Source organism: Emys orbicularis, chromosome 19 (assembly GCF_028017835.1).
Source record: "Emys orbicularis isolate rEmyOrb1 chromosome 19, rEmyOrb1.hap1, whole genome shotgun sequence".
In the NCBI taxonomy this organism is placed as follows: domain Eukaryota; kingdom Metazoa; phylum Chordata; order Testudines; family Emydidae; genus Emys; species Emys orbicularis.
This window is the reverse complement of record NC_088701.1, coordinates 8,270,630-8,297,664: the sequence shown is the minus strand read 5'-3', so window position 1 is coordinate 8,297,664 and position 27,035 is coordinate 8,270,630. Positions and strand designations below refer to the sequence as shown.

Below are 27,035 nucleotides of genomic sequence, written 5' to 3'. Positions count from 1 at the left end.
AAGACACACCGAAGCAGATTCCAATGATTAGTCACTGCTGAATAATATGATTGAAACACTTCCTAGAAATTGTTAGCTATGAGTCTCATATGGTTTGCCTAAATTAGGAAAAGTTTGAGTTCTATTTGGGTTAGCTGACATGTTAGCTACTTCCTACCTAACCATGACATTTTCAGTATAACTTGTTGAGATATAAAGGTGTTAATCAGCATCTTCACTTCAGTAAACATTGTGGTTGGTTGCAGTAAACATTGTGGTTGGTTGCGGTTAAGTAATGTGTTAGCTAACCCTGACCCAACACAGCCTCGTCTCAGAAATTAGAAGAACTCTTATAGTGAGGGGCTTAAATCTGATCATTAAGGTTCTTGCTCTTCATAGAAAATGAAAGGCTTTAAGTGGCAAAGGCAATGAAACGTTAACTGTCGCAGCTAACAATGCCATGCTAATTTGGTTCTCATTTGTGATACCAGGGAGGAGGCGATTCTTCCCTACACAGCATTAATAAGACTACTCCTATTGAGGTATTCTATTCCTTTCTGGGCTCCTTGTTGAAAAAACTTACTCTAACATGGGCAAATACAAAAATAAGATATATCCTGTAAGGAGACAGAAGAAAATGGCTAGGTGCGAAAAGAGGGGAACTAGAGTCAACTGACTTACCCGGGATATCCTTTTCAGCCTTGGGATCTAGGAATATGTCCAATCATTTGGCTAATACATGCTACTGAACAACAGAAGGCTTTTACTGAACTATCCTGCGAAGGTTGCAGGCTGTTGGAAGTATATCCAGTATTCTCAGTAAATTTGAAGTATGCAGTGATTTCCTGGTTTGTACTTAAGCAATATGTAGTTACTAATGAAAACTGTCAGTTTTAACTGACCTGCAGTTAATTCTGTTGCATTTGTCTTACAGAGTGCCTGGTGAGGAATGCGATGGGATCAATAGCATGTCTGTGGAGAGCGGCCCTGGGACAAGACTGAGAAATTTACCAGTAATGGGGGATGGACTAGAAACTACACAAATGTCTACAACACAGGCACAGACCCAACCCCAACAAGGCAATATTGTAGGCACTAACCCCCCTCCACCAGAGACCTCCAACCCTAACAAGCCCAAACGACAGACCAACCAACTGCAGTATCTACTCAAAGTGGTGCTCAAGACACTATGGAAACACCAGTTTGCGTGGCCTTTCCATCATCCTGTGGACGCTGTCAAGCTAAACCTCCCTGTAAGTACAGATTGAGAAATCTGCTGCTGCTTCTTCTCAGATTACACATTACATGTCTGTGAAAGGTTCCCCCCACTTTGGGGTGCTGCCTGGAACTGGGGTACCACTGAGTCCACCTGACCCGCCAGCCTGGGCTCCATTTACACTGTATTGGTAAGGCAAGCCAGCCAAGCCCTCCCTTGGGCTTCAGACTGCACTTGACCAGCACACATACAGGTAGGGACACACCCAGCTTCAGCTGTACACACAGATGCTGAGATCAACTGTGTATGGGAAGGCACAGCTAAGGAATTGCTCAGTACTCAAGTGCACCCCCCCTCAAGAGGGTAACCACACAATTGTACCGTCTTGCGCGGCACAGAGAACTGTACAGTGTAAGCTCATGAAATTCGCCCCCTCACTCAATGTGGAGAGGGATATACACAGCTTTTTGCCCCAAATTATGATTTCCCCACACACTGGTTTTAGACACAACAAGTTTATTAACTACAAAAGATAGATTTTAAGTGATTATAAGGGCTAGCAAACCGTTCAAAGCAGATTACCTAGCAAATAAAACAAACACACAATCTAAGCTTAATAAACCAAAGAAACTGGTTATAAGTAGCAAATTCTCACCCAAAATGTTGTTTTAGGCAGATTGCCGAGATTCTTGAAGGTAAGCTGCACTTGCTTGCAGCTTAAAACTCCAGATATTCCTTTCACAGGCCAGACACTCTCTAGCCTGGGCTCAGCCCTTTTCCCCTAGTCCAGTCTTGTTCTCAGGTGTTTCCAGTAGTCCTCTTCCTTGGACAGGGAGTCAAAGAAGAACGAAGCACAATGATGTCACTCCCCTGCCTTAAATAGCTTTCGCATATGGCAGGAATCCTTTGTCTACCAGTTTGATCCTCAAATCCGGTCAGTGGAAAAACACTAGTATTATTATGGAGTTCAGTACCAGGTGACTTGGTCACAGGTCCCTGCAGCCATAACCCAGAGTCTGTTTGCATCGTCCCCTGGAAGGCTTCTCAGTGGGTGATCAGCATTTTCTAAGACCTATTGTTCTTCCCAGTGAGACATCTAAACTGATTGCATTCTGCCTAGTGGGCATTCCCCAGGTGTAAACACGTTTGTAATTGATGCATAGACAGTATTCCTAACTTTAGATACCAAAATGATACATGCATACAAATAGGATAATCCTATTCACTGAACCATAACCTTGCCAATGATCTCTCACATGTCTTACCTTGTATAAAATACATTATAGGTATGCCATAATCATATCCTATATAACAATATCTCTATGAAGTATATGGGGCGTAATGCCACAATGTCTATGAAGAATATGAAGTCCTTTGTATCTTGGGTATTTTTTCCCTCCTACTGAAATCACCGAATCAGTGGTTTTTGGAGATGGACACCGGGAGGGGTATACTCTCAATGATCCAGCCAGTCTTCAAATTTTGTGGAGGGGAGGGTATTTATAATTAGGAATAATATCCCTTCTGGTTTATAGACAGAAAATGCATTAGGAATAAATATTTTGAGTTGTTTAATATGTTAGGATACTATTCCCTCCTGTCCCCCAGTCCAGACTAGTTAATTCATCTCTCTGGCTGTAAAGCAGCAGGAATCATTAAGAAGATGAGCCAAGGTATTTGCCACCTTGGACTTCACTCTTCCCTGCCACTCAGAATACTGTTCTGTGTTCTGTGTAGTCAATTGCTTCATCTGTGCTATTTTGTATTAGTTAGCATAGACCTTGATGGAAGCTAAAATACTCATGGCCTTAGTGGAGTGCCTTGGTACTCATACAGCCTACAGGCTGCCTGCAGCTATGTTTGTTGTGGCCTCCAGTGCTGTTCAGTAATATTCAGTAATTTTATAAGGGAAGATTTTTAAATGTAAACATACTTAATTGGCTTACAGACATTTTGAAGCCTCTTGTGCCTCCATGGTCACTCCTTAACTGTCTGCCAGAGTCCTGTGGCTCACATAACATCTTCATAGGCAGGGAGGGACAAAGGGTTGTAAAATATGCCATCTGCCTATACTAAAAGACCACAGAATGGTTGGGGAAGCCATTGAGAGCTCTTCTGGAGAGAGCGCCCTGTGAATATAGCAGTAGAAATATATTACCGACCACCTGACCAAGATGGTGATAGTGAAATGCTCAGGGAGATTAGAGAGGCTGTAAAAAATAGAAATCTCAATAATAATGCAGGATTTCAACTATCCCCATATTAATGGATCCATGTCACCTAAGGATGGTATGCGAAGATAAAGTTTCTAGACACCATTCAATAACTCCTCCTTGGAACAGCTAGTCCTAGAACCCACAAGGGGAAAGGCAGTTCTTGATTTAGTCCTAAGCAGAGCACAGGATCTGTTCCAAGAGGTGAATATAGCTGAATCGCTTGGTAATTGCAACCATAATATAATTAAATTTAACATCCGGGGGGGGAGGACAGCAAAGAAGCCCCACCATAGTAGCATTTAACTTCAGGAAGGTGAACTATACATAAATTAGGAAGCTAGTTAAATGGAAATTAAAAGGCACAGTCAAAAGTGAAATGCCTGCAAGCTGCATGGAATTTTTTTTTAATCACCATAATAATGGCTCACATTAAATGTATACCCCAAATTAAAAACATTGTAAAAGGACCAAAAAAGTGCCACCATGGCTAAACAACAAAGTAAAAGAAGCGGTGAGAGGCAAAAAGGCATCCTTTAAAAAGTGGAAGTTAAGTCTTACTGAGGAAAATGGAAAGGAGCATAAATTGTGGGAAGTCAAGTCTAAAAATATAATTAGGCAGGCCAAAAAAGAATTTGAAGACCAACTAACCAAAGTCTTAAAAACAAACAGCAATTTTTTTTTAAGTACATCCATTAGAAGCAGGAAGCTTGCCAAACAATCAGTGGGTTCGCCGGACGATCAACATGCTAACGGGGCATTCAAAAAAGATTAGGCCATTGTGGAGAAACTAAACAAAACTTTGCATCAGTCTTTGCAGAGGATGTGAGGGAGTTTCTCATAACTGAGCCACTCTTCTTAGGTGACAGATCTGAGGAACTGTCACAGATAGAGTTGTCAGTAGAGGAGATTTTTGAACAAATTGATAAATGAAACTAATAAGTCACCAGGACCAGATGGTATTCACCCAAGAGTTCTGAAGGAATTCAAATATGAAATTGCAAAACTACCCTATCATTTAGATCAGCTTCTGTACCAGATGCCTGGAGGATAAATTGTGACACCAATTTTTAAAAAAAGCTCCAGAGGTGATCCTAGCAATTATAGGCCAATAAGCATAACTTTCAGTAGCATGATGAAACTATAGCAAAAAACAGAATTGTCAGATGTATAGATGAACACAGTTTGTTGGGGAAGAGTCAACACTGCTTTTGTAAAGGGAAATCATGCCTCACCAACCTATTAGATTCTTTGAGGGAGGAGACAAGCACGTGACAAGGATAATCCAGTGGATATAGTGTACTTAGACTTTCAGAAAGCTTTTGACATGGTCCCTGAGCAAAGTAAGCCGTCATGGGATAAGAGGAAAGGTCCTTTCATGGATCAAGGACTGGTTAAAAGTCAGGAAACAAAGGGTAGGAATAAATGGTCACTTTTCAGAATGGGGAGAGGTAAATAGTGGTATCCTCCAGGAAACGGTACTGAGAACAGTGCTGTTCATCATATTCATAAATGTTCTGGAAAAACGGGTGAACAGTGAGTTGGCAAAATTTGCAGACAATACAAAATTACTCAAGATAGTTAAGTGCAAAACAGACTGTGAAGAGTTAGAAGGGGATCTCAGAAAACTGGGTGACTAGGCAAGAAAATGGTTGATAAATTGCAAAATAATGCACATTGGAAAACACAATCCCAACTATACACACAAAATGATAGGTTCTAAATTAGCTGTTACCACTCTGGAAAGAGATCTTGGAGTCGTGTAGAGTTCTCTGAAAATGCCGCTCAATATGCATCCGCAGTCAAAGCTAACAATGTTAGGAACCATTAAGAAAGCGATAGATAAGACAGAAAATATCATTGTCACTATATAAATCCATGGTGCATCCACACCTTGAATACTGCATGTGAGTTGGTTGCCCCATCTCAAAAAAGATGCTTAGTATTGGAAAAGGTTCAGAAAAGGACAACAAAAATGATTAAGGTTATGGAAGAGCTTCCATGTGAGGAGAGATTAAAAAGACTGAGACTTTTCAGCTTGGAAAAGAGATTACTAAGGGGGGATATGAGAGAAGTTTATAAAATCATGAATAGTGTGGAGAAAGGGAATATGGAAGTGTTGTTTATTCCTTTACTTAACACAAGAGCCAGGGGGCACCCAATGAAATTAACAGGCAGGAGGTTTAAAACAAACAAAAATAAGTACTTCTTCACACAGCGCACAGTCAACCTTAGGGTAAAACGGGCCCAGAGAGCACAGCTGCTGCTGGCATCCCAAAACTGCCCAAGCCCATATGCCGCTAGCTCGTTGACTTCAGAAGGCACTGTTGCAGCCGTCATGGAGTGCCATGATAGGAAGAAATAAAGCTATCATCCCTAAATCTTTTTAGGAGAGGATTGCAGAGTACCCTCAGGAGGCCTCTCAGGAGGATACAAAAGATATGTCCTTATGGACATAAACTGCTCCTGCATGGGCTCCTACCCTGCGCCTAACTCTGCCTGGGAACGAAAAGCAAATAACTCTCCCTCTGTTGGTTGTACCACTACCTCCTCTTGAACGAGTAAAACGATGGAAAGTCAATACCTTTCTCCTGCTGTCTCGGGGTTGGTCCAGGCATCATCTTTACATTTACATATTGTAAGGGAAAATGTATGCACACGCTTACCTGAAGTTCCTTACCCTGGACTGGGCTCATTCATGCTCAGCTGGTGACACTGGCTAAACTGAGGTAGAGTCTCAAACTGGTCCTGGTTTGTGGCATAGCTGGACCCCTCTCCCCCCAGTACTTCTCCTCCTTGCTGTTTAAGGCAGGGTTCTCTGCCTTGGGCTCCTCAGAGGTATCCAGGTGGCTGGTGGGGTCTCTGCCAAGTATGTCATGCAGCTTGGTGTAAAGGCAACTGGTCTGGCCTTGTGGTATGCCTTCCACGATACCTTCAGTTTCACACGTCACTGCTGCTGATCCCTGTTGTACTCCTTCATCTGCATCACCTGTGCAATCATTTCGTAGCTGTCCACATTTCTGTGGCTGGTCCACAGCTGTGCCTGTACAGCCTCTTCTCCCCTCAGGCCCAGTAGATCCAATACTTCCTGTCTACTCCAAGCAGGAAAGTGTCTAGTATACAGAGCCGGCATGGTTGGTTGGGCAGTTGCACACAACAAAGGAGAGCTTCTAGATGTGCTTACTGAGGTGCGCTATCAGCAGGAATCCTAGTTTTCTGTGATAACTCAAAATTATCCGATGATAAAAACATAAAAATCCAGGGCTTTGGAGCGGAGCCCAGAGCAGCTCCGGAGCAGTGGAGCTGCAGGTTTTTGCCTGGAGCTGGAGCGGAACCGGAGCACAGCTCCAAAGCCCTGTAGTTTTTCTGTAATTAAAATGAAATGCTGAACTTTAGTTTTCCTAGCCATAATATATATAGGTATCAGTTGAACACAATGTTTTATTGATATATTTACAATTTTTGGGCTGACAGACCAAGCCCCGCCCCGCCGCCTGGGGCTGGCAACCCGAGCCCCGCCTATTCTGCTGATTGGATAATCAAAAATTCCGTTACTCTGGCCCCAATCCCAATTAGATTGGATAATCGGAGTTCCATAGTATATGTTTTTAGAAATGTGAAAACTAAAGATTCTCCATAAAAATGCAAATTCCACGTTTTTCGGTGGCAAACGGATTTCTAGGATCTCTGGCATTTTAAAAAATATGTGGAGATTTTAACAGTAAGGGAGTATCTTCCGATCTTGATGCTTGGGCAGTGGAGTTCACAAATGTGACCAAGAGCAGTCACTGTTGGGCATTGTGTGACAACTGCTGGAGGATCGAAAACCTACCTATGAGAGGAGACTCAAAGAGCTTGCCTTGTTTAGCCTAAGCAAAAGAAGGCTGAGGGGAGATATGATTGCTCTCTATAAATACGTCAGAGGGATAAATACCCGAGGGGAGAGGAGTTATTTTAGCACCAATGTGGACACAAAAACGAATGGATGTAAACTGGCCATCAGCAAGTTTAAGCTTGAAATTAGGCGAAGGTTTCTAACCCTAACCATAGAGGAGTGAAATTCTGGAAAAGCCTTCCAAGGGAAGCATTGGGGGCAAAAACCTAACTGACTTCAAGACTGAACTTGATAAGTTTACGGAGGGGATGGGATGATGGGACTACCTCCAATGGCATGTGGCTCATCTGCGACTGCCAGCAGCAAAAATCCCCAGCAGCTGGAGATGGGACATTAGATGAGGAGGGCTCTGAGCTTCTACAGAGAATTCTTTCCCAGGTATCTGCCTGGCTGTTCATGCTCATATTTGGGGTCAGGAAGGAATTTTTCCCCAGGCAGAGACCCCGGGAGTTTTCGCCTTCCTCTGCTGCACGGGTCACTTACGGGTTTAAACTAGTGTAAATGGCGAATTCTCTGTAACTTGAAGTCTTAAAACCATGATTTGAGAACTTCAGTAACTCAGCCAGAGTTATGGGGTTTATTTCAGGAGTGGATGGGTAAGGTACTGTGGCCTGCAATGTGCAGGAGGTCAGACTAGTTGATCATGACCGTCCCCTCTGACCTTAAAAATAATAATAATAATAATAATTAATGGAGATATCCCATCTCCTAGAACTGGAAGGGACCTTGAAAGATCATCGAGTCCAGCCCCCTGCCTTCACTAGCAGGACCAAGTACAGATTTTGCCCCAGATCCCTAAGTGGCCCCCTCAAGGATTGAACTCACAACCCTGGGTTTAGCAGGCCAGTGCTCAAACCACTGAGCTATCCCTCCCCCCTTAAAGTCTATGACATATGTCATGCAGCATCTACACTCACTGTCAACCTCAGTAGATCGACCATGGCTCAGTGCAATTTAGGGAGGTGGTTTTACTGCATCACCGCAATGGGGCGCTTACGTTCGCCAAATACCATTTTATGCACAAATAGATCAACCCAAGATGATTTACATCAGCCTAACTTTGTAGTGTTGACCCGGCCTAAGTTACTGTAAAGTGATTGATGGTGGCTGAGGCAAGAACTCTTTGTGATAGATAGGAGTTCTGAGTATAGTTTTCATTTGAAAGCTCCCCACGGGTTTGGTTAGAGCAGTGGTGCCTAACCTTATAACACAGGAGGGCCACATAAACCTACACACAACCTTGTGTGGGCCAAACAGATTTTACATCCTTGTTTAAACGAAAATGATGTAAATATGACGACAAAACTCTAATGAATCAGCCGTTAGTATATTGTGTTGAAGCAGGCCACGGGCCTTATGAAATCTAGTGGGCTGTTTATGGCCCGTGGGTCATAGGTTGAGCATCCCTGGGTTAGAGTAATCAGTAAAGTTCAGTGATTAGAAGTAAGAGGCATGAAAAAGCTTATCAAAGCTTTGCATTTATCCTATAATAGTACCTGTAAATATGCACTTTATGTACCAGCATTGTTGGATTTTTCCAGGTTCTAAACTGATATTTCTCTCTCTGATTTCCACAGGATTATTATAAGATTATTAAAACTCCTATGGACATGGGAACAATAAGGAAACGTTTGGAGAATAACTACTACTGGAATGCTCAAGAATGTATCCAGGACTTTAATACAATGTTTACAAATTGTTACATCTACAATAAGGTATATGACTATGAATTTGGGCCTGCCAAACGAATGTACTGTAATCATTGCACCACTTCAGAACTGCATGTGGTTGGTTCAGATGTTACTACTTATAACAATCCTTAAATGTAACTGAATCCAGATTAACAGTTAGTTTCTTGAGAACTGTGGATACTAATAATTTGATAGCCGTTTAGGCCCCTCTTGCCTTTATGCAATGAAAAGACAAGACAGACCTATCTTCCTGATATTCTCTCAGATGAGTTAATAGTGGATATTGGCATTTAAATATCTATGGTTAAGAGGCCGGAGACTGCTGGGGGGTGAGGCTACATGCTTGGTGGTAGGAAGGAGGTGAGAAGTGGAATGCTGCAATGAATCCTTTGGGCCCAGTTGTGTTCTTACTATAGTGCTATGCGATTCCCCTTGCACAGTGTGCACTGTTCTGCATACCATTTTACAGGGGGGCTATCAAGGAATTGAAAAAGATACAGAGAGCAGAAAAGATCTCTAGGGTGGCAGGGAGTGGGGTGTTTATAATTGAGGATAGGTCGGGAAAAGAATTGATTTATGCTTCTAAAACTGAAATAGGGGACATGGCTGAGTTGTGAAACTATGAGGTAGAGAGAAGATGGAGGCCACCAAACTGTTGGAGAAGGTAATAGTCTTAAGAACAAGGAGCTGTGAACGGGATCTGGGACTAAGTGTTAAGACACGCTTCCTTAGAGTGAGTTATTAACTTGTAGGTTCCATAGGCAGCGAAGAAGCTGTGTGACCCCCACAGGATTTTGTTCATTTGTTCAAAGATCTAGTGTGATCCTCCCACTACACTACACTTCCCTTCCTCCTCTTGCCCTTAGTACACACTCCTCCTCCTCCTCCCCCATCATTGGCACCAAGACTTCCTGCCTCCTCTCCTCTTCCTGCCCAAGTGCCCCATCCGCTCTTGTCTTCTAACCTCCCTTACATCTGCTCTCACCCTTTTCTCACTCTTATCATCCTCTCTTTCATCACATTCCTTTTCCCTTACGATGCAAGCATGTTTAGGCCTCCCTATCTTCCCCCTCAGACCATGGTCCAATCTCTCTTCTCACCTTCATCTCCAAACTCATTAAACATTCTATCTGCAACTGCTGTTTGGAGTTTTTCTTCCAGTTCTGTTGTTGACCCTCCAAACTGGCTTCTGCCCTCTGCACTTCACTGAAATTGCACAGTAAAGTCTCTAATGACCTTTCCATGGCCAAAACTCGGTTTCTGTACTCTTTCTTTATCCTCCTTGACCTCTCGGCAGCTTTAGACACCATCAACCACTCCTTACGTCTTGAAATTTTCCCCTTTGTTGGCTTTTCGTGATTCTGTCTTCTCATGGTTCTTTTTTCCTCAGACTGCTCGTTCATATTTTCTTCTGCTGTTGTGTCCCTCAAGGCTTCCTCCTAGGGCTTTCTCTTTTTCTCCCTCAACACTCTAGGCATTCTATCTGCAAACATGGTTTTAGTCATGATCTTTATGCTCATGACTCACAAACTTACCTCTCCACTGATATATTATCTCTTTTTATCCAGTCTAGTATCTCAACCTGTTTTTCTGACATCTCTTCATGGAAGTCCAGTCATCATCTTAACCTTAACATGGCCAAAACTCAGTTCTTGATCTTTCCTTTCAAGCCCTCCACATTCCCCCTTCCTCCCAGGCACTCAGGCCCATAACCTGGGTGTAAGCTTTTGACTCTGCCCTGTCACTGGACCCACACATTCAGTCATGGGCGGTGGGTGGAGGGGCTCCCCCCCCCCCCCAAAGCCTTGGGTGGTGGGTGGAGACCCTCTTCTCTCCCCCGCCCCCCAAAGCCTTGGGTTGGCCGAAGCTGTGCCGTGCTTCCCCCTCCCCGGACCCAACCCGCCCAGGGGAAAAGTGTCTGATATGCCCCATGCAAGTTCCAGAGCAGCTGAGGAGGTGGTATGTGCCTCCTCAGGCGCCTTGGAACCTGCATGGGGCATAATAAAGCAAAAACTTCGCTGCCAAACCCTGCAACCGGGAGTCCGGCAGCCCGGGCTGGCATGCAGAGTTCCCTGGCCTATTATACCCTCCACCCATGAATTCAGTTCTTTTTTTATATATATTGCTGTTTTCTTGCACATCTTTAAAATATGACCTCTGTCCACACAGCCAAAACTTTCACCCAAGGCCTCATCATTCATGTCTTGACAACTGCAGTCTCCCCTCTTCTGCCCTTAACTGCTGCTGCCTGCTTCCATGAGGAGCTGCTGCTAAAATGATCATCTTGGCTTGTTGCTCTGACGATATCAGCTCTTGTTGATTCCTCACGTTGACACCACCTTCACCTGTGCCTCACATACAGGTTTCTTGTCTTCATCTTTAAGGATGTTCCTAACTTAGCCCCATCCATACCAAACTCATCTAGTAATATTATCAGCATATTCATAGAATATCAGGGTTGGAAGGGACCGCAGGAGGTCATCTAGTCCAACTCCCTGTTCAAAGCAGGACCAATCCCCAACTAAATCATCCCAGCCAGGGCTTTGTCAAGCCTGAACTTAAAAACATCTAAGGAAGGAGATTCCACCACCTCCCTAGTAACCCATTCCAGTGCTTCACCGCCCTCCTAGTGAAAAAGTTTTCCTAATATCCCCTCTGCAACTTGAGACCATTATTCCTTGTTCTGTCATCTGGTACCACTGAGAACAGTCTAGTCCATCCTCTTTGGAACCCCCTTTCAGGTAGTTGAAAGCAGCTATCAAATCCCCCTTCATTCTTCTCTTCTGCAGAGTAAACAATCGCAGTTCCCTCAGCCTCTCCTCATAAGTCATATGCTTCAGCCCCCTAATCATTTTTGTTGCTCTCCGCTGGACTCTTTCCAATTTTTCTTGGCAACAAGGGCACACTGTTGACTCATATCCAGGTTTTCGTTTACTGTAACCCCTAGATCCTTTTCTGCAGAACTGCTGCCTAGCCACTCTGTCCCTAGTCTGGAGCAGTGCATGGGATTCTTCGGTCCTAAGTGCAGGACTCTGCACTTGTCCTTGTTGAACCTCATAACATTTCTTTTGGCCCAGTCCTCTGATTTGTCTAGCTCCCTCTGTATCCTATCCCTACCTTCCAGCATATCTACCAGTCCTCCCAGTTTAGTGTCATCTACAGACTTGCTGAGGGTGCAATCCATGCCATCCTCCAGATCATTAATGAAGTTATTGAACAAAACCGGCCCCAGGACCGACCCTTGGGGCACTCCACTTGATACTGGCTGCCAACTAGACCTGGAGCCATTGATCACTACCCGTTGAGCCCGACGATCTAGCCAGCTTTCTATCCACCTTATAGTCCATTCATCCAGCCCATACTTCTTTAACTTGCTGGCAAGAATACTGTGGGAGACCGTATCAAAAACTTTGCTAAAGTCAAGGAATAACACGTCCACTGCTTTCCCCTCATCCACAGAGCCAGTTATCTCATCATAGAAGGCAATTAGGTTAGTTAGGCATGGCTTGCCCTTGGTGAATCCATGCTGACTGTTCTTGATCACTTTCCTCTCCTCTAAGTGCTTCAAAATTGATTCCTTGAGGACCTGCTCCATGATTTTTCCATGGACTGAGGTGAGGCTGACCGGCCTGTAGTTCCCCGGATCCTCCTCCTCCCCTTTTTTAAAGATGGGCACTACATTAGCCGCCTTCCAGTCATCCGGGACCTCCCCTGATCACCATGAGTTTTCAAAGATAATGGCCAGTGGCTCTGCAATCACATCCGCCAATTCCTTTAGCACCCTCGGATGCAGTGTATCCGGCCCCATGGACTTGTGCTCATCCAGCTTTTCTAAATAGTCCTGAACCACTTCTTTCTCCACAGAGGGCTGGTCACCTCCTCCCCATAGTGTGCTGCCCAGTGCAGTAGTCTGGGAGCTGACCTTTTTCGTGAAGACCGAGGCAAAAAAAGCATTGAGTACATTAGCTTTTTCCACATACTCTGCCACTAGATTGCCACCCCCATTCAGTAAGGGGCCCACACTTTACTTGACCACCTTCTTGTTGCTAACATACCTGTAGAAACCCTTCTTGTTGTTCTTAACATACCTTGCTAGCTGCAACTACAAGTGTGATTTGGCCTTCCTGATTTTACTCCTGCATGCCTGAGCAATATTTTTATACTTCTCCCTGGACATTTGTCCAATCTTGCACTTCTTGTAAGCTTCTTTTTTGTGTTTAAGATCAGCAAGGATTTCACTGTTAAGCCAAGCTGGTCGCCTGCCATATTTGCTATTCTTTCTACACATCGGGATGGTTTGTTCCTGCAACCGCAATAAGGATTCTTTAAAATACAGCCAGCTCCCCAGGACTCCTTTCCCCCTCATGTTGTTCTCCCAGGGGATCCTGCCCATCAGTTCCCTGAGGGAGTCAAAGTCTGCTTTTCTGAAGTCCAGGGTCCTTATTCTGCTGTTCTTCTTTCTTCCTTGTGTCAGGATCCTGAACTCGACCATCTCATGGTCACTGCCTCCCAGGTTCCCATCCACTTTGCTTCCCCTACAAATTCTTCCCTGTTTGTGAGAAGCAGGTCAAGAAGAGCTCTTCCCCTAGTTGGTTCCTCCAGCACTTGCACCGGGAAATTGTCTCCTACACTTTCCAAAAACTTCCTGGATTGTCTGTGCACTGGTGCATTGCTCTCCCAGCAGATATCGGGGTGATTGAAGTCCCCCATGAGAACCAGGGCCTGTGATCTAGTAACTTCTGTTAGTTGCTGGAAGAAAGCCTCGTCTACCTCATCCCCCTGGTCTGGTGGTCTATAGCAGATTACCTTCACGACATCACCCTTGTTGCTCACACTTCTAAACTTAATCCAGAGACTCTCAGGTTTTTCTGCAGTTTCATACCGGAGCAGTCATACTGCTCTCTTACATACAATGCAACTCCCCCACCTTTTCTGCCCTGCCTGTCCTTCCTGAACAGTTTATATCCAACCATGACAGTACTCCAGTCATGTGAGTTATCCCATCAAGTCTCTGTTATTCTAATCACATCATAATTCCTTGACTGTTCCAGGACTTCCAGTTCTCCCTGCTTGTTTCCCAGGTTTCTTGCATTTGTGTATAGGCACTTATGATAACTCGCTGATCGTCCTGCTTTCTCAGTTTGAGGCAGGAGTCCTCCCCTCTTGCACTCTCCTGCTCGTGCTTCCTCCCGGTATCCCATTTCCCCACTTACCTCAGGGCTTTGGTCTCCTTCCCCCAGTGAACCTAGTTTAAAGCCCTCCTCACTAGGTTAGCCAGTCTGCTTGCGAAGATGCTGTTCCCGCTCTTCGTTAGGTGGAGCCCGTCTCTGCCTAGCAATCCTTTTTCTTGGAACGCCATCCCATGGTCAAACAATCCAAAGCCTTCTCTCTGACACCACCTGCGTAGCCATTCGTTGACTTCTACGATTCAACAATCTCTACATGGGCCTTTTTCCTTCCACAGGGAGGATGGACGAGAACACCACTTGCACCTCAAATTCCTTTATGCTTCTTCCCAGAGCCACGTAGTCTGCAGTGATCTGCTCAAGGTCATTCTTGGTAGTATCATTGGTGCCCACGTGGAGAAGCAGGAAGGGGTAGTGATCCGAGGGCTTGATGAGTGGCGGCAGTCTCTCTCTCTCACATCGTGAATCCTAGCTCCTGGGAAGCAGCACACTTTTCGGTTTTCCTGGTTGGGACGGCAGATAGATGACTCTGTCCCCCTTAGGAGGAAGTCCCCAACCACCACCCCCCGCCTCCTTCTCTTGGGAGTGGTGGTTGTGGAACCTCCATCCGTAGGACAGTGCATCTCATGCCTTCTAATCTGTGGAGTCTCCTTCTGCTCCCTTCCCTTGGATGTATCATCTAGTCCACTCTCTGCATTAGTACCTGTGGAGAGAACATGAAAACGGTTGCTCACCTGTATCTGCATTGCTGGTACATGGATGCTCCTCTTTCTTCTTCTGGAGGTCACGTGCTGCCAATTTTCTTCACCGTCCTTCTGTCCCCACTGTGCAGCCTGCACTGATTCTTCAGAATGTTGTGCCCGCAGAAGCATATCCTGACCTCTGTCCAGGAAACCTTTGTTTTCTCTTACGCAGTGCAGTGTTGATACTTGTTTCTCCAGTCCTTGAACCTTCTCTTTCAGTATGGAGACCAGCTTGCACTTTGTACGGACAAAGTCGCTTCTGTCCTGTGGAAGAAAGATCAACATGGCACATCCTGTGCAGGTCACAACAGCTGATCACTCACCATCCATATTACCTCCCTTCTAAGAGCTTCCTTAGCTGTTGCAGTAACTACTCAGAGAAGCCTGCAAGATGAAAGCCTCAGTGGGCTCTCCCCAGGTGAACTGCCTGTCAAACTTTCTCTGTTAGCCTCTCCGCTGTTCACCACTCAGCTGGTTTGCAACTGGCTTCTTTTTATAATGACCCTTTCCTTCTCACTGCCAGAATTCCCAGCCTTGGCTGCCCACCAGTCAGCTTCTTCCTTAAACATCTCTATGCTTTCTCCCATAATTCCCCTTATGAGTGGGTAAAATTCCCTGATAAAATCCAAAGAGCCATTGCCATATTGTCCTTCAGATCCCTCCTTAACACACACCTGCCATGATGCCTACAAAATGCAGCCTGCTGATCATACCACTAGCAGGTGACAAACTGGGATTATTCCACTTCCTTTCTTTTCCCACTCCCTACTTCTGTTTCCAGTTGAAAAACCAAATTACAGTGCAGCAACAAAGCTGTTCTTCACCATACTCATTTGTCTGTACGTTGTATTCACATCTCTCTACCCATCATCTGTTTGTGCTGTCTTTAGAATGTAAGCCCTTCAGTGCAAAGATAATGTATCTCTCTTTTCTGTTTGTTCAGCATCCAGTGTCGTAGGGCCATAGGCCTTTGGATATGATCATAATATAAATACCACTACTACTACTCCTAATGTAAACATTTAAAAAAGAAACATTAGAGGAACCACTTGGTTGGGATCCAGAAGTATTAGAGCAGAGGTCCCCAAAGTGTGGGGTGAGCTCCCCTAAGGGGTGTGGATGACTGTCTGGGGGGGCAGGGCGGGGCCTGGGCCAGCCCCCATGGGGACAGGGAGGGAGTGCCATCCAGCCCCTAACTGTCCCCAGCTCTGCTCTGCTCCGCCCCCTAGCTGCATCCCCAGTTCCCAGCCCCACATGTGTGCCTGGCCCCATCCCCAGCCTTGGCCGGTGGCCCCAGCTCCATTCCCAGGCTGAGGCTGGGGGCAAGGCCTGGAGTGGAGCCACATCCGACCGTGGGCCTGGATGCCAGCCCCCATCCCAGCCCAGCTGCGGCTCTGCTCCTGCCCCACCCTGAGTCCCCCTTATCGCTGTCCGTGTCTCCCCCATGCCGCATCCCCACTCCCAGCCCCGGTTCAGGGAGGTACTGGGGGGTGGGGGGAAGACACAAGGTAAGGGGGATGTGATCCTCAAAAGTTTGGGGATCGCTGTATTAGAGTGCAGGATAGGATAGGTGGGTGAAAGATGTATGATGTCTGTACGGAAATGGTTTTGTTGCATTTTCAATCTTGGTTATGACTAAACTCAATATTAAAGGGAGAAAAAGACGGAGCAAAATCCTAAATGTGGCATTAATTTTCTAGGTTACAATCTCATGCAAACCTTGCTTCGAAAGTGTGTGCCAGGCCTAATTTATTTTATCTATCGTTAATCCAGCCAGGGGATGACATAGTCTTAATGGCAGAAGCTCTAGAAAAGCTTTTTCTGCAGAAAATCTCTGAAATGACTGAGGAAGAAACTGAAATTGTAATAGTCCAGGCAAAAGGAAGAGGACGTGGGAGGAAGGAAGCAGGTAAAGTACTTTACTGACCACTCTTGAGTTCAGTCCTTGTTATTGTTCAGGGGTACCCTCTAGTGCCCACTGGTTGCAGGGTCCATGCAATTTGAATAAAATAGCAAAAAATTAACAGCCACCCTCATGTAATCGTCAAACTACAAGTCACAACATACAGTGCTTAATCTTAATTTCAGCTGCTTATCTACATTGGATATCTGAGCTGTTGACAGCGAATGGATATGGGCCACATTTTAGAACTCCCTTGACCATGTTTGCCTTTGGGCACCCTGCTTATGCAGTAGAACCATACTAATATGTACACATTATAATTAGCACAAGTAAATGGTTCTCTCCTTACTTTTCAGTGAAGTTTAAAAGATGAGGACTATAGGAGTGAAATCTTATTACTGTCACTTCATTATATTTACTAAATATACTATCAGTACATTGTGAAGGCCCATAAAAGTAAATTACAGTAGTCAAACAAGCAGAGTATGTTGTATTATACCATTTCCCTGAGCTTTACTGTGTTTTCATGTAACAGCTAATTTGGTTAATTAAGTCATCATGGCAAATAGGTTCTACTGTAATTAGGAAAGGATTAGTAACTGAAGGGAAACTGATTCTCAAAAGTCTAACGTTACTTGCATGTTTGTTTTGGTGACACCTACATAACCCTTCAAGAATATTAAGGTTTAGATGTAACCATGCTCCTAATGCAAAAAGCATCTGAAAACAGGAGCAACAAGCAGAATAAAGCACTGAAGTCGTTTTTGCACCTAAGAGGCATCCATATTGGTGACAGCTTTTAATTTTGATAGATCTATCTACTGGGTGGGTTTTCCAAGGTTATGTATATACAACATATTTTTATTGCATTTTGTAATAATCTGCCATCATTTGAAAAAGTGTGCTTGCTACCTTTGAGATGAAATGCTCTTCACTGAAGATAAATTCAGCTTTGTGTAGACAGCTTACACAAGGCATGTGCCCCACTGAATTATCACTCATGCTGTATTTTGAGGGCTAAACTGATGCATTGGCTTTGTATGGATCTTTGCATGGTGGGGTTTTCAGCCTGAATGCTTTATACTTTGTTTATTTAAAGGTGAACTACATCACATTGAAGGATATTTAAAATTACAATGAGTAAAACTATGCATGTAAACTTACGTTCGATATTTGTATTGTGTGCTTACATCTCAAGCCTACACATTTTTAATAATTTAGGTTTTTTGGAGCTTGGTTCATAGATTCATAGTCTTAAGGCTGGAAGGGACCATTGTGATCTAGGACTGACCTCCTGTATATTGCAGGACATAGGACATCCCTACATTAATTCAGATTTGAATAAGACCAATCCAACCTTGATTTAAAAATTTCCAGAGAGACTCAACAGCAGCCCTTGGTAAGATGTTCCAATGGTAGATCTAAGTATGTTGACTTCAGCTACGTTATTCACTTAGATCGATTTTCCCCCCACACCCAGTGTAGACCAGGGCTGAGTTAAATAAATTGAGCTCCTTGAGCCTTTACCTATTTAACCTCTCCAAATTTTTCAACGTCCTGGAATTGTGGACACCAGAACTGGGTATAGTATTCCAATAGCAGTTGCAACAGTGCCAAATTCTGAGGGAATATAATATCATACTTTTAAATTTAAAAAATCAAGTTAGTTTGACAAGATCTTTTTTATATGAATCATGTCTAATTGGCATTACCCTCCTTTAATTCTTTATTAATCAAGTCCCATAGCAGCTGCTCCATTATTTTGCCCACGCTCAGTGTCAGTCGGAGAGGCCTATAGTTACTTGAGTCATCCTGTGTATCCTTTCTAAATACTGGCACAACCTTAGCTTGGTTTCTTTCCTCTGTAACTTCTCCACTATTCCAAGACTTATTGAAAATCATGTTGAGTGCAGCAAGCTCCTCAGCTTGCTCTTTTAAAACTCTTGGAGGCAAGTTACCCAGAGCTGCTGATTTTAAAAATGTCTGACTTCAGTAGCTGCTGTTTAATGTGCTTCTTAGTTACTGTTGGAATGGAAAGTGTTTCATCATCATCTTATGTTGTGAATTCATCTGGCTCTTTCTCAAAAGCAGAACAGAAATAAATGACACGGTATTCTTGCCAGCAAGTTAAAGTAGTATGGGTGGGATGAATGGACTGTAAGGTGGATAGAAAGCTGGCTAGATCGTCGGGCTCAACGTGTAGTGATCAATGGCTCCATGTCTAGTTGGCAGCCGGTATCAATCGGAGTGCCCCAAGGGTCGGTCCTGGGGCTGGTTTTGTTCAGTATCTTCATTAATGATCTAGAAGATGGTATGGACTGCACCCTCAGCAAGTTTGCAGATGACACTAAACTGGGAGGAGTGGTAGATACATTGGAGGGTAGGGATAGGATACAGAGGGACCTAGACAAATTAGAGGATTGGGCCAAAAGAAATTTGATGAGGTTCAACAAGGACAAGTGCAGAGTCCTGCACTTAGGACGGAAGAATCCCATGCACTGCTACAGACTAGGGACTGAATGGCTAAGCAGCAGTTCTGCAGAAAAGGACCTAGGGGTTACAGTGGCTGAGAAGCTGGATATGAGTCAACAGTGTGCCTTTATTGCCAAGAAGGCTAACGGCATTTTGGGCTGTGTAAGTAGGGGCATTGCCAGCAGATCGAGGGACGTGATCACTCCCCTCTATTCGACACTGGTGAGGCCTCATCTGGAGTACTGTGTCCAATTTTGGGCCCCACACTACAAGAAGGCTGTGGGAAAAATTGGAAAGAGTCCAGCGGAGGGCAACAAAAATGATTAGGAGGCTGGAGCACATGACTTATGAGAAGTGGCTGAGGGAACTGGGATTGTTTAGTCTGCAGAAGAGAAGAATGAGGGGGGATTTGATAGCTGCTTTCAACTACCTGAAAGGGGGTTCCAAAGAGGATGGATCTAGACTGTTCTCAGTGGTACCGGATGACAGAACAAGGAGTAATGGTCTCAAATTACAGTGGGGAAGGTTTAGGTTGGATCTTAGGAAAAACTTTTTCACTAGTAGGGTGGTGAAGCACTGGGAATGGGTTACCTAGGGAGGTGGTGGAATCTCCTTCCTTAGAGGTTTTTAAGGTCAGGCTTGACAAAGCCCTGGCTGGGATGATTTAGTTGGGGATTGGTCCTGCTTTGAGCAGGAGGGGGTTGGACTACATGACCTCCTGAGGTCCCTTCCAACCCTGCTATTCTATGGATCTATGATTCTGCCATATTATTATTGACAACTCTATCATTTCCATTAAGTAATGGACTAATAGCATTGTTATGATTCCTTTTGTTCTTAATATAATGTAAAAACTTTTTATTCTTAACTCTGCTGACCATAGATTTCTCTGTATACTTTTGCTTCCCTTATCAATTTTCTATATTTTCTACCTTCTAATTTATATATATTGCAATCAACTTCCCCTCTTTTCATTTGTTTTCATGGAGAGATCGATCTATATATATATATATGTGTGTGTGTGTGTGTGTGTGTGTGTGTGTGTGTGTGTGTGTGTGTGTGTGTGAATTATTTTATAGTTGCTTTCACTTCCCCTTGGCTTGGCTGGTCTTTTATTCAGTGTTCTCCATTGTTAACCATCTTTCTCAGTTGTGACTTTTTGAGTATTTAGTTAAAAGTTCTTACACAGTTCCCAATTATCATTTACATTTTTGTGTGTAAATTCTTTCTTCCAGCTGATTTGACTGAGTTATCTTCATCTTTGTGAAATTAGCCTTTTAAAACATTACTTATCTATATTACTGGCTTGGACATTATTAACAAATGCAATCAAATCATAATCACTTGCATCTCTGAATATTTTAGTTCTGTGACTAATTCTTCATTTGTCAAGGTGAGGTCTACTATAGATTTTTCCCCATATTGGATGCATCATTTTTTGAGTTAGGAAATTGTCATTTATAGTTTTAAAAATTCTGAGGATGTTTTAATACTGGCAGCATGAGACCCTTGAGCATGTGTCATTCAAATTGAAGTCCTCCCCAAGTTATAGGTAGGTCTTTTAAGGATACAGCCATCCTGTTCTCCATTGTGATTTGGTGGTCTGTAACAGCCACCAGCTAATACCCCATCTTGTGCCTTAATCTGTTAGAGAACATTGATCCATAAGCTTTCAAGATCACTTGCTTTTGACTTCTCAGTAACTCGGAAGCAGGCAGTGCTGGTTTTGACAGAATGCCAATCTCCACCCCCTTTTGTCCACTTAGGGCAGGTCTTCACTACCCGCCGGATCGGGTAGTGAAGACGTGATAAAATCAATCCCCGATCACGCTCCCCATCGACTCCGGAACTCCAGCTCGCGAGAGGTGGAATCGGAGTTGACGGGGGAGCGGGAGCGGTCGACTCGCCGCCGTCCTCACGGCCAGGTAAGTCAACCTAAGATACGCCGACTTCAGCTACGCTATTCGCGTAGCTGAAGTTGCGTATCTTAGGTCAACCCCCCCACTAGTGTAGACCTGGGCTTAGTCTTTCCTAAATAGCTACTTATAACCATTAGTTTTAACATTCCAATCATGCTAATTTTCCCACTGGGTTTCAGTGATATGAACAAGTGAGATGATACACTTGTAAATGAGCAATTCCATTTCTACTTTTTTATTACCCAGGCTCCTGGCATTGATGTGTAGGCAATTATAGCATTTCTTCTCTTCACATCCCTTTGTTCCTTGATTCCTTTTGTTTTCAACATCATTTGTTCCCTGCTTTCATCCTCCCCTTTTGTTAGTTTAATGCCCACCTGACTAGTCTAGCCAGTCTGTCCCCTAGAAGATTGGTTCCTGTTCTCCTGGGATGAAGGCCATCCAAGCTATACAGCCCCCTCTCTCCATAGAAAGTAGACTAGTGTTCCATAAAACATTGCTCTGCACTGGTTTAGTTCAGGCCCAAAGCTCTTGCTCAACAAATGTTTTTTTACATCTCTTGTATGTTGTATTTGAAAATAGGTTTTAATTAGCATCTTTGTGGGTTTGACCACCACCTTGCTGAAAGGTTACTCTTCTAACACCAGTAGTATAGGATCCTAGTGGAGAAAATGGCTTACTGGTTTCTATCATCTTTATAAGCAGATTTAACAATGACTTCACTGTGTAGTCACTAGTCTTTGGTTTAACTGATAAATAAGATAGTTCATGTGATAAGCTGTGGAGGATGGGAAGCTTACTGCAGGTGTTGAGGAAGAACCTTTCTGCAAACAGAGTGTACTTGGACAGCTGTCTTCTGTATTTAAGTTTCCAATAGGATAATGTTCACTAGCTCACCCTCTGCTTGATCTTGCAGTGAAGTTATAATGTCATATTTGTGACATTAGTGTGTTGGCATCACTTCAGGGTTCCCTGATATCAATTCAGTATTACAGTGGGTGTGCCCTCTGGGGAAATGTACCTTCAAATAAGCCTCTCATTAGCCTAGTAAACTGTGCCAACTACTAGTGGGTGTGTCAGGAATAGCCACGAGGAGTGGAATCTGCCAGAAGCCTCAAGAACTGAGCATCTCTTTGACCTGCATTTTGTAGTATACGAATCCTTCCTGCAATCTGGATATGTTCAGTTAGCTGCTGGTGTCTGGGATAAGCCACAGCACAATTCTCACTGTTCTAAGTTTGTGATTATGAAGAATGGACTTTGTTTTATAAATTAATGTTTTTGGTTGAGATTAAAAAAAATAAAGCTGTAACAGGACACTTTAGAGACCAACCTGTAGAATTCAGGTAGGGAGAGAGGCAGACTGTAAAAGAGGGGGAAAGAGAGGAGGAGGGGGAGGGAGTGTGTGTGTGTGTGTGTGTGTGTGTGTGTTCCACAGCATGAAGTTCTCCAGTGTGTAGATTGAGTCTTATATTACCAGAATCCCAAATGTAGCCAGCAGAAGTTTTGAAAGCATATATTCTTCTTCTAGAAGTGTCCCTGTGGGTGTTCCGCTTTAGGTGTCTTGATGCCATGTGCTTTTAATCAGAGATTTGTGGTAGCAGTGCCTGGTTGGGCCATGCACACGGTGTAGCCATCTCGCGCCCTGCCAAGCGGTTACATTAGTGGTGTGCAGCCAACCCCCCAGTTCCTTTTCTACCACTTTTGGCTTGAGTCGGAGTGACCAGCAGCACCCTCTCTTACCTCAAATAAGCTTAATAGTTCATAGTTGTTCCTGATAGTGTTAGCTTAGTTGTAGTTAGCTGCCCCCATCCCCTTCATATTTAATATTCTACTTTTTCATTTTAAAAAAAATTATATTTTTCACCTTTCCTCTTTTACCCCTGCCTCCCTTGTCAGGTACGCAGCTATTGCCTTAAAAAAAAAGGGGGGGGGGAATGGAGAAACAGGGATAAACCCTGTTTTTCTTTCCAAGGACTTGTTCTCTCAAGCATGCCCAGCGCACCTGGCTTTAAACACTGCCTGATTTGCAGACTTTCCATACTGGTCTCTAACGGCTACGCACAGTGTCCCCTTCCCTTGGCAAGACATACATTACCCAAAAGTGTCTGCACTGCAGAAAACTGACAGCCTGGACAAGGAAGGCCAGGGATCTCCAATTGAAGCTCCTTATGATGAAGAAATCCCTCAGACTGGCCTCCAACCCCGAGTCCAGGACGCTTCCTGGCCAACGGGCGGCAGCATCTGACGGGATCTGCTTCAACAGCGGCTGCTAAGGAGCCTGCTTCTAGAAAGGATACCAAAAAGCCACACTCATCCCCACATCGAGAATTGCCTAAAAGAAAGTGATCTCCAAATGAAAAATCTGCCCCGGTACTGATGGCACCAAGAGCGCCGGACAGTGAGGCACCGGGAACGTCCAGTACTGAGATTTTCCGAGGAGCTAAAGACCCTATGTGGGCAAGCTCTAATAGAGGTTCACACAGTAAAGTCAAGCCTCCCAGCTTGGCACCTACGCAGCAGAAGAAAACCTCTGCACCGAGCAGTACAATGGCGCCACCTGCTGTACCTATGAAGCACAGCTCTGTCATCGGCACCGACAGCTTCAACTCTTATTCCTGGTCAGTGCACGTCCCTGGCACCGAGTGTCACAGTTCCGCAGCAATTGGGCGTGTGGACCTGAAAGTGGCCTCAACACTTGAATCTCCTCTACTCGGTACGGACATTACCCAATCTAGACCAGGACCAAGCCTGTTACTCCCTGTGGATCAGCCCCTTCTATCTTCAGTGATGAGGAAGAAGAGGATGAGGCAGTAATATACACTTCATCACTAAACATCTACAGACATGCAGGGCTGGTATGGTCAACCATGGGCACTGCCTCTATACCATTCCCACCAAACTGGCCATACTGGGATCCACGGGTAATGTATAGGGCCCAAAACCTCAGGCCCCCTATCCCGTCTAGGTCCATAGTAGCATGGTCCTCTTTGCCAACTGTCCCAGCACTCTCAGAGACACAAGAGGAAGAGACCCAGGAGCCTGAGGACACAACTGAAGGTGACACTTTGCTGCCCACTCACATCTCATTCTTCTCTCCTCCTCCCCCCCTTCCCCCAAACTACAGGGGATGATTTTATATCTTTTCAAGACCTCTTCAAAAGCACAACTACCAGAGACTTAACACAAGCTCACGGACATACTCCAGGCATCCCCAGCAGCAAAGATAGCCCTGCCAATTCATGATGCTATCAGGGAGCCTGTAAAAATAACCTGGCAGACACCTTCTACAGCCCCTCCCTCGTGTAAGCGGTCTGATAAACAGTATTACATGACAGCAAAAGGCGCTGAGTTTTTATTCACTCACCCCGCACCAAACTCTCTGGTGGTGGGTACGGTCAACCAAAGGGGAAAACAACACCAGTCCAGAACGACCCCATATAATAAGGATTAGAAAAGGCTAGATCTCTTCGAATGGAAAGCCTACTCCTCCGCCACACTCCAGTTCCACATAGCTGATTATGCGGCCCTACTGGCAAAATACACACACAATCGGTTTGCTAAAATGTCAGAATTTATTGAAAGTTTGCCTGATGACAAAAAAGAGCAATATAAGGCAAACATTTCTGAGGGGTATCTCATCGCCAGGATGGCTCTATAGGCCTCTCTTGACTCTGCAGACACAGCAGCATGGTCCATTGCTACATCTATGGTCATGCACCATGCATCCTGGCTCCATCTTTCTGGGTTCCCAAGGGAGGTCCAAGCAACTGTTGAGGACTTGCCCTTTGAAGATCAAAAATTATTCACAGACAAAACCGGTGTGTCTCTACGCACCCGAGGGTGACCTTAAAAGCCCTGGATATCTTCATATCTGCAAATAAGAAACAGTAGGTTTTACAACCAGAGATTCCGGTCTCTGCCATACTTTCGACCACAAAGACAGTACAATCAATGGCATAAACAAAAATGGAACAGACGTCGACAGAACCAAGATCAACCTTTGACGTCTCAACCATCCACCTCCAGACAATCATTTTGAAGGTGTGATCGAGGGCATGAGACCACCACACTCTGATTCCGAAACCAGATATGGTGCCCCACCCATTTGGAGACCGTCTGTCACCATGCTACCCAGTCTGGAACACCATCACGACAAACAAATGAGTTTTAGAGATTATCCAGAAGTGCTACTCCATCCTCTTTTTATTTCTATCCCACCCCTCTTCCCCGTCCCTCTTCAGGGACCCCTCTCACGAGCACCTGTTGTAACAGGAAATAAATCACTTCGTACAATTAGGTGCCATAGAACCTGTACCATCAGAACACGGGGAGAGGTTTTTATTCCCATTACGTTCTAACTCAGAAAAAGACTGGCAGGTGGAAACCCATTCTGGATTTACAAAAACTCAACAAATTTATGAGAACACAACATTTCAAAGTGGTGACTCTAATGTCAGAATTATTGTGGTTAGAGAAAGGACACTGGCTTTTGGCCCCCGACCTCCAGAACGCTTATTTTCATATTACCATTCACCCGCCACTCAGAAGATTCCTGAGATTCAGCCTAGGGAAACAGCATTTTCAAAACAGAATACTACCCTTCGGCCTTTCCACTGCTTTTCCTAGCCTTTTAGTCTGAGGGCTTTGCGTTTCAGTGATGAGGCCGCTGTAAATTGGTTTGCCAAGCTCCGCATCCAATAAGAAGAATGGTTGGGTTAGTGGTGGTTGTACTTGAGACATCTTAACTGTTACACAATGCCACGGTTTTGTGTTGAAATTGTAGCTATAATTTATAAGTGACTAAATTTGGCCACAGCTTTTTTCCTCAATAACTTGAATCTGTGGACACATCCCTGCTTACTGAAGTCATGCACATGCTGCTGCATGTCCTGCTAAAGAGTTTCCAGTGCTTTGCTGAAAGAGCAATACTGGGAAATGGCAGCCAAAATATAGATACAGTAGAACTTCAGAGTTATGAACACCTCGGGAATGGAGGTGGTTCGGAACTCTGAACAAAGCATTATGGTGGTTCTTTCAAAAGTTTACAACTGAGCATTGAGTTAATACAGTTTTGAAACTTTATTATGCAGAAGAAAAATGCTGTTTTTAACCATCTTAATTTAAATGAAAGAAGCAGAGAAACAGTTTCCTTACCTTTGTCAAATCTTTTTTTAAACTTTCCCTTTTTTGGTAGTTTACGTTTAACACAGTGCTTCACTGTATTTGCCTTTCTTTTTTTGGTCTCTGCTACTGCCTGATTGCGTGCTTCCAGTTCCAAATGGGGTGTGTGGGTGACTCTGAGGTTCTACTGTATTTGCTGGCCTACACTGTGATCTCTTAATTTCAGGTTGCTATCCTAGTTAGAACTTCTGCAAGCTAAAAATCAGTCATTTTTTGCTCATGATTAGGTTTTGTTAATGATTGGGCAAATGGATGTTCCAAATAGTATGTAAGTTAAAATGTCAGGAAGTCCCTGTCTAGAATGATAGGTGCTCCTTTTCCTGGAATTTGCATATATAAAAATAGAACTGTTGCTAACAGACGCAGTGAAATATATCTGATGTCTGCTAGGAGGGTACTCTTGTAATGCCTGCTGGCCTGCAATGGGTGGATGTCTTTCTTAGAAGTACTGCCTCCTAGCATGAGACGACTGTGCTGGCAAACGTCACCCTGCAAACACTATCAAAAGGAGGCAGTGCTTCTGGTTAACACCAAGTATGGTACCAAGTATCAGAGGGGTAACCGTGTTAGTCTGTATCCACAAAAACAACAAGGAGTCCAGTGACACCTTAAAGACTAACAGATTTATTTGGGC

The 27,035-nt window shown here is 44.3% G+C and overlaps 1 protein-coding gene across 5 annotated transcripts in view; it reads left to right on the top strand.

The window, feature by feature from the left end:
• LOC135892048 (bromodomain-containing protein 4-like) overlaps positions 1–27,035 on the top strand; it is a 200,912-nt gene that overhangs the window by 89,491 nt on the left and 84,386 nt on the right. For all 5 annotated transcript variants that reach the window (XM_065419741.1, XM_065419740.1, XM_065419739.1 and 2 more), the window contains exons 3-5: positions 914–1,232; positions 8,881–9,018; positions 16,697–16,832. In XM_065419741.1, the coding sequence (XP_065275813.1) occupies positions 948–1,232; positions 8,881–9,018; positions 16,697–16,832 (559 nt within the window). In that variant the 5' untranslated portion in view covers positions 914–947. The remainder of the gene's footprint in view (positions 1–913; positions 1,233–8,880; positions 9,019–16,696; positions 16,833–27,035) is intronic.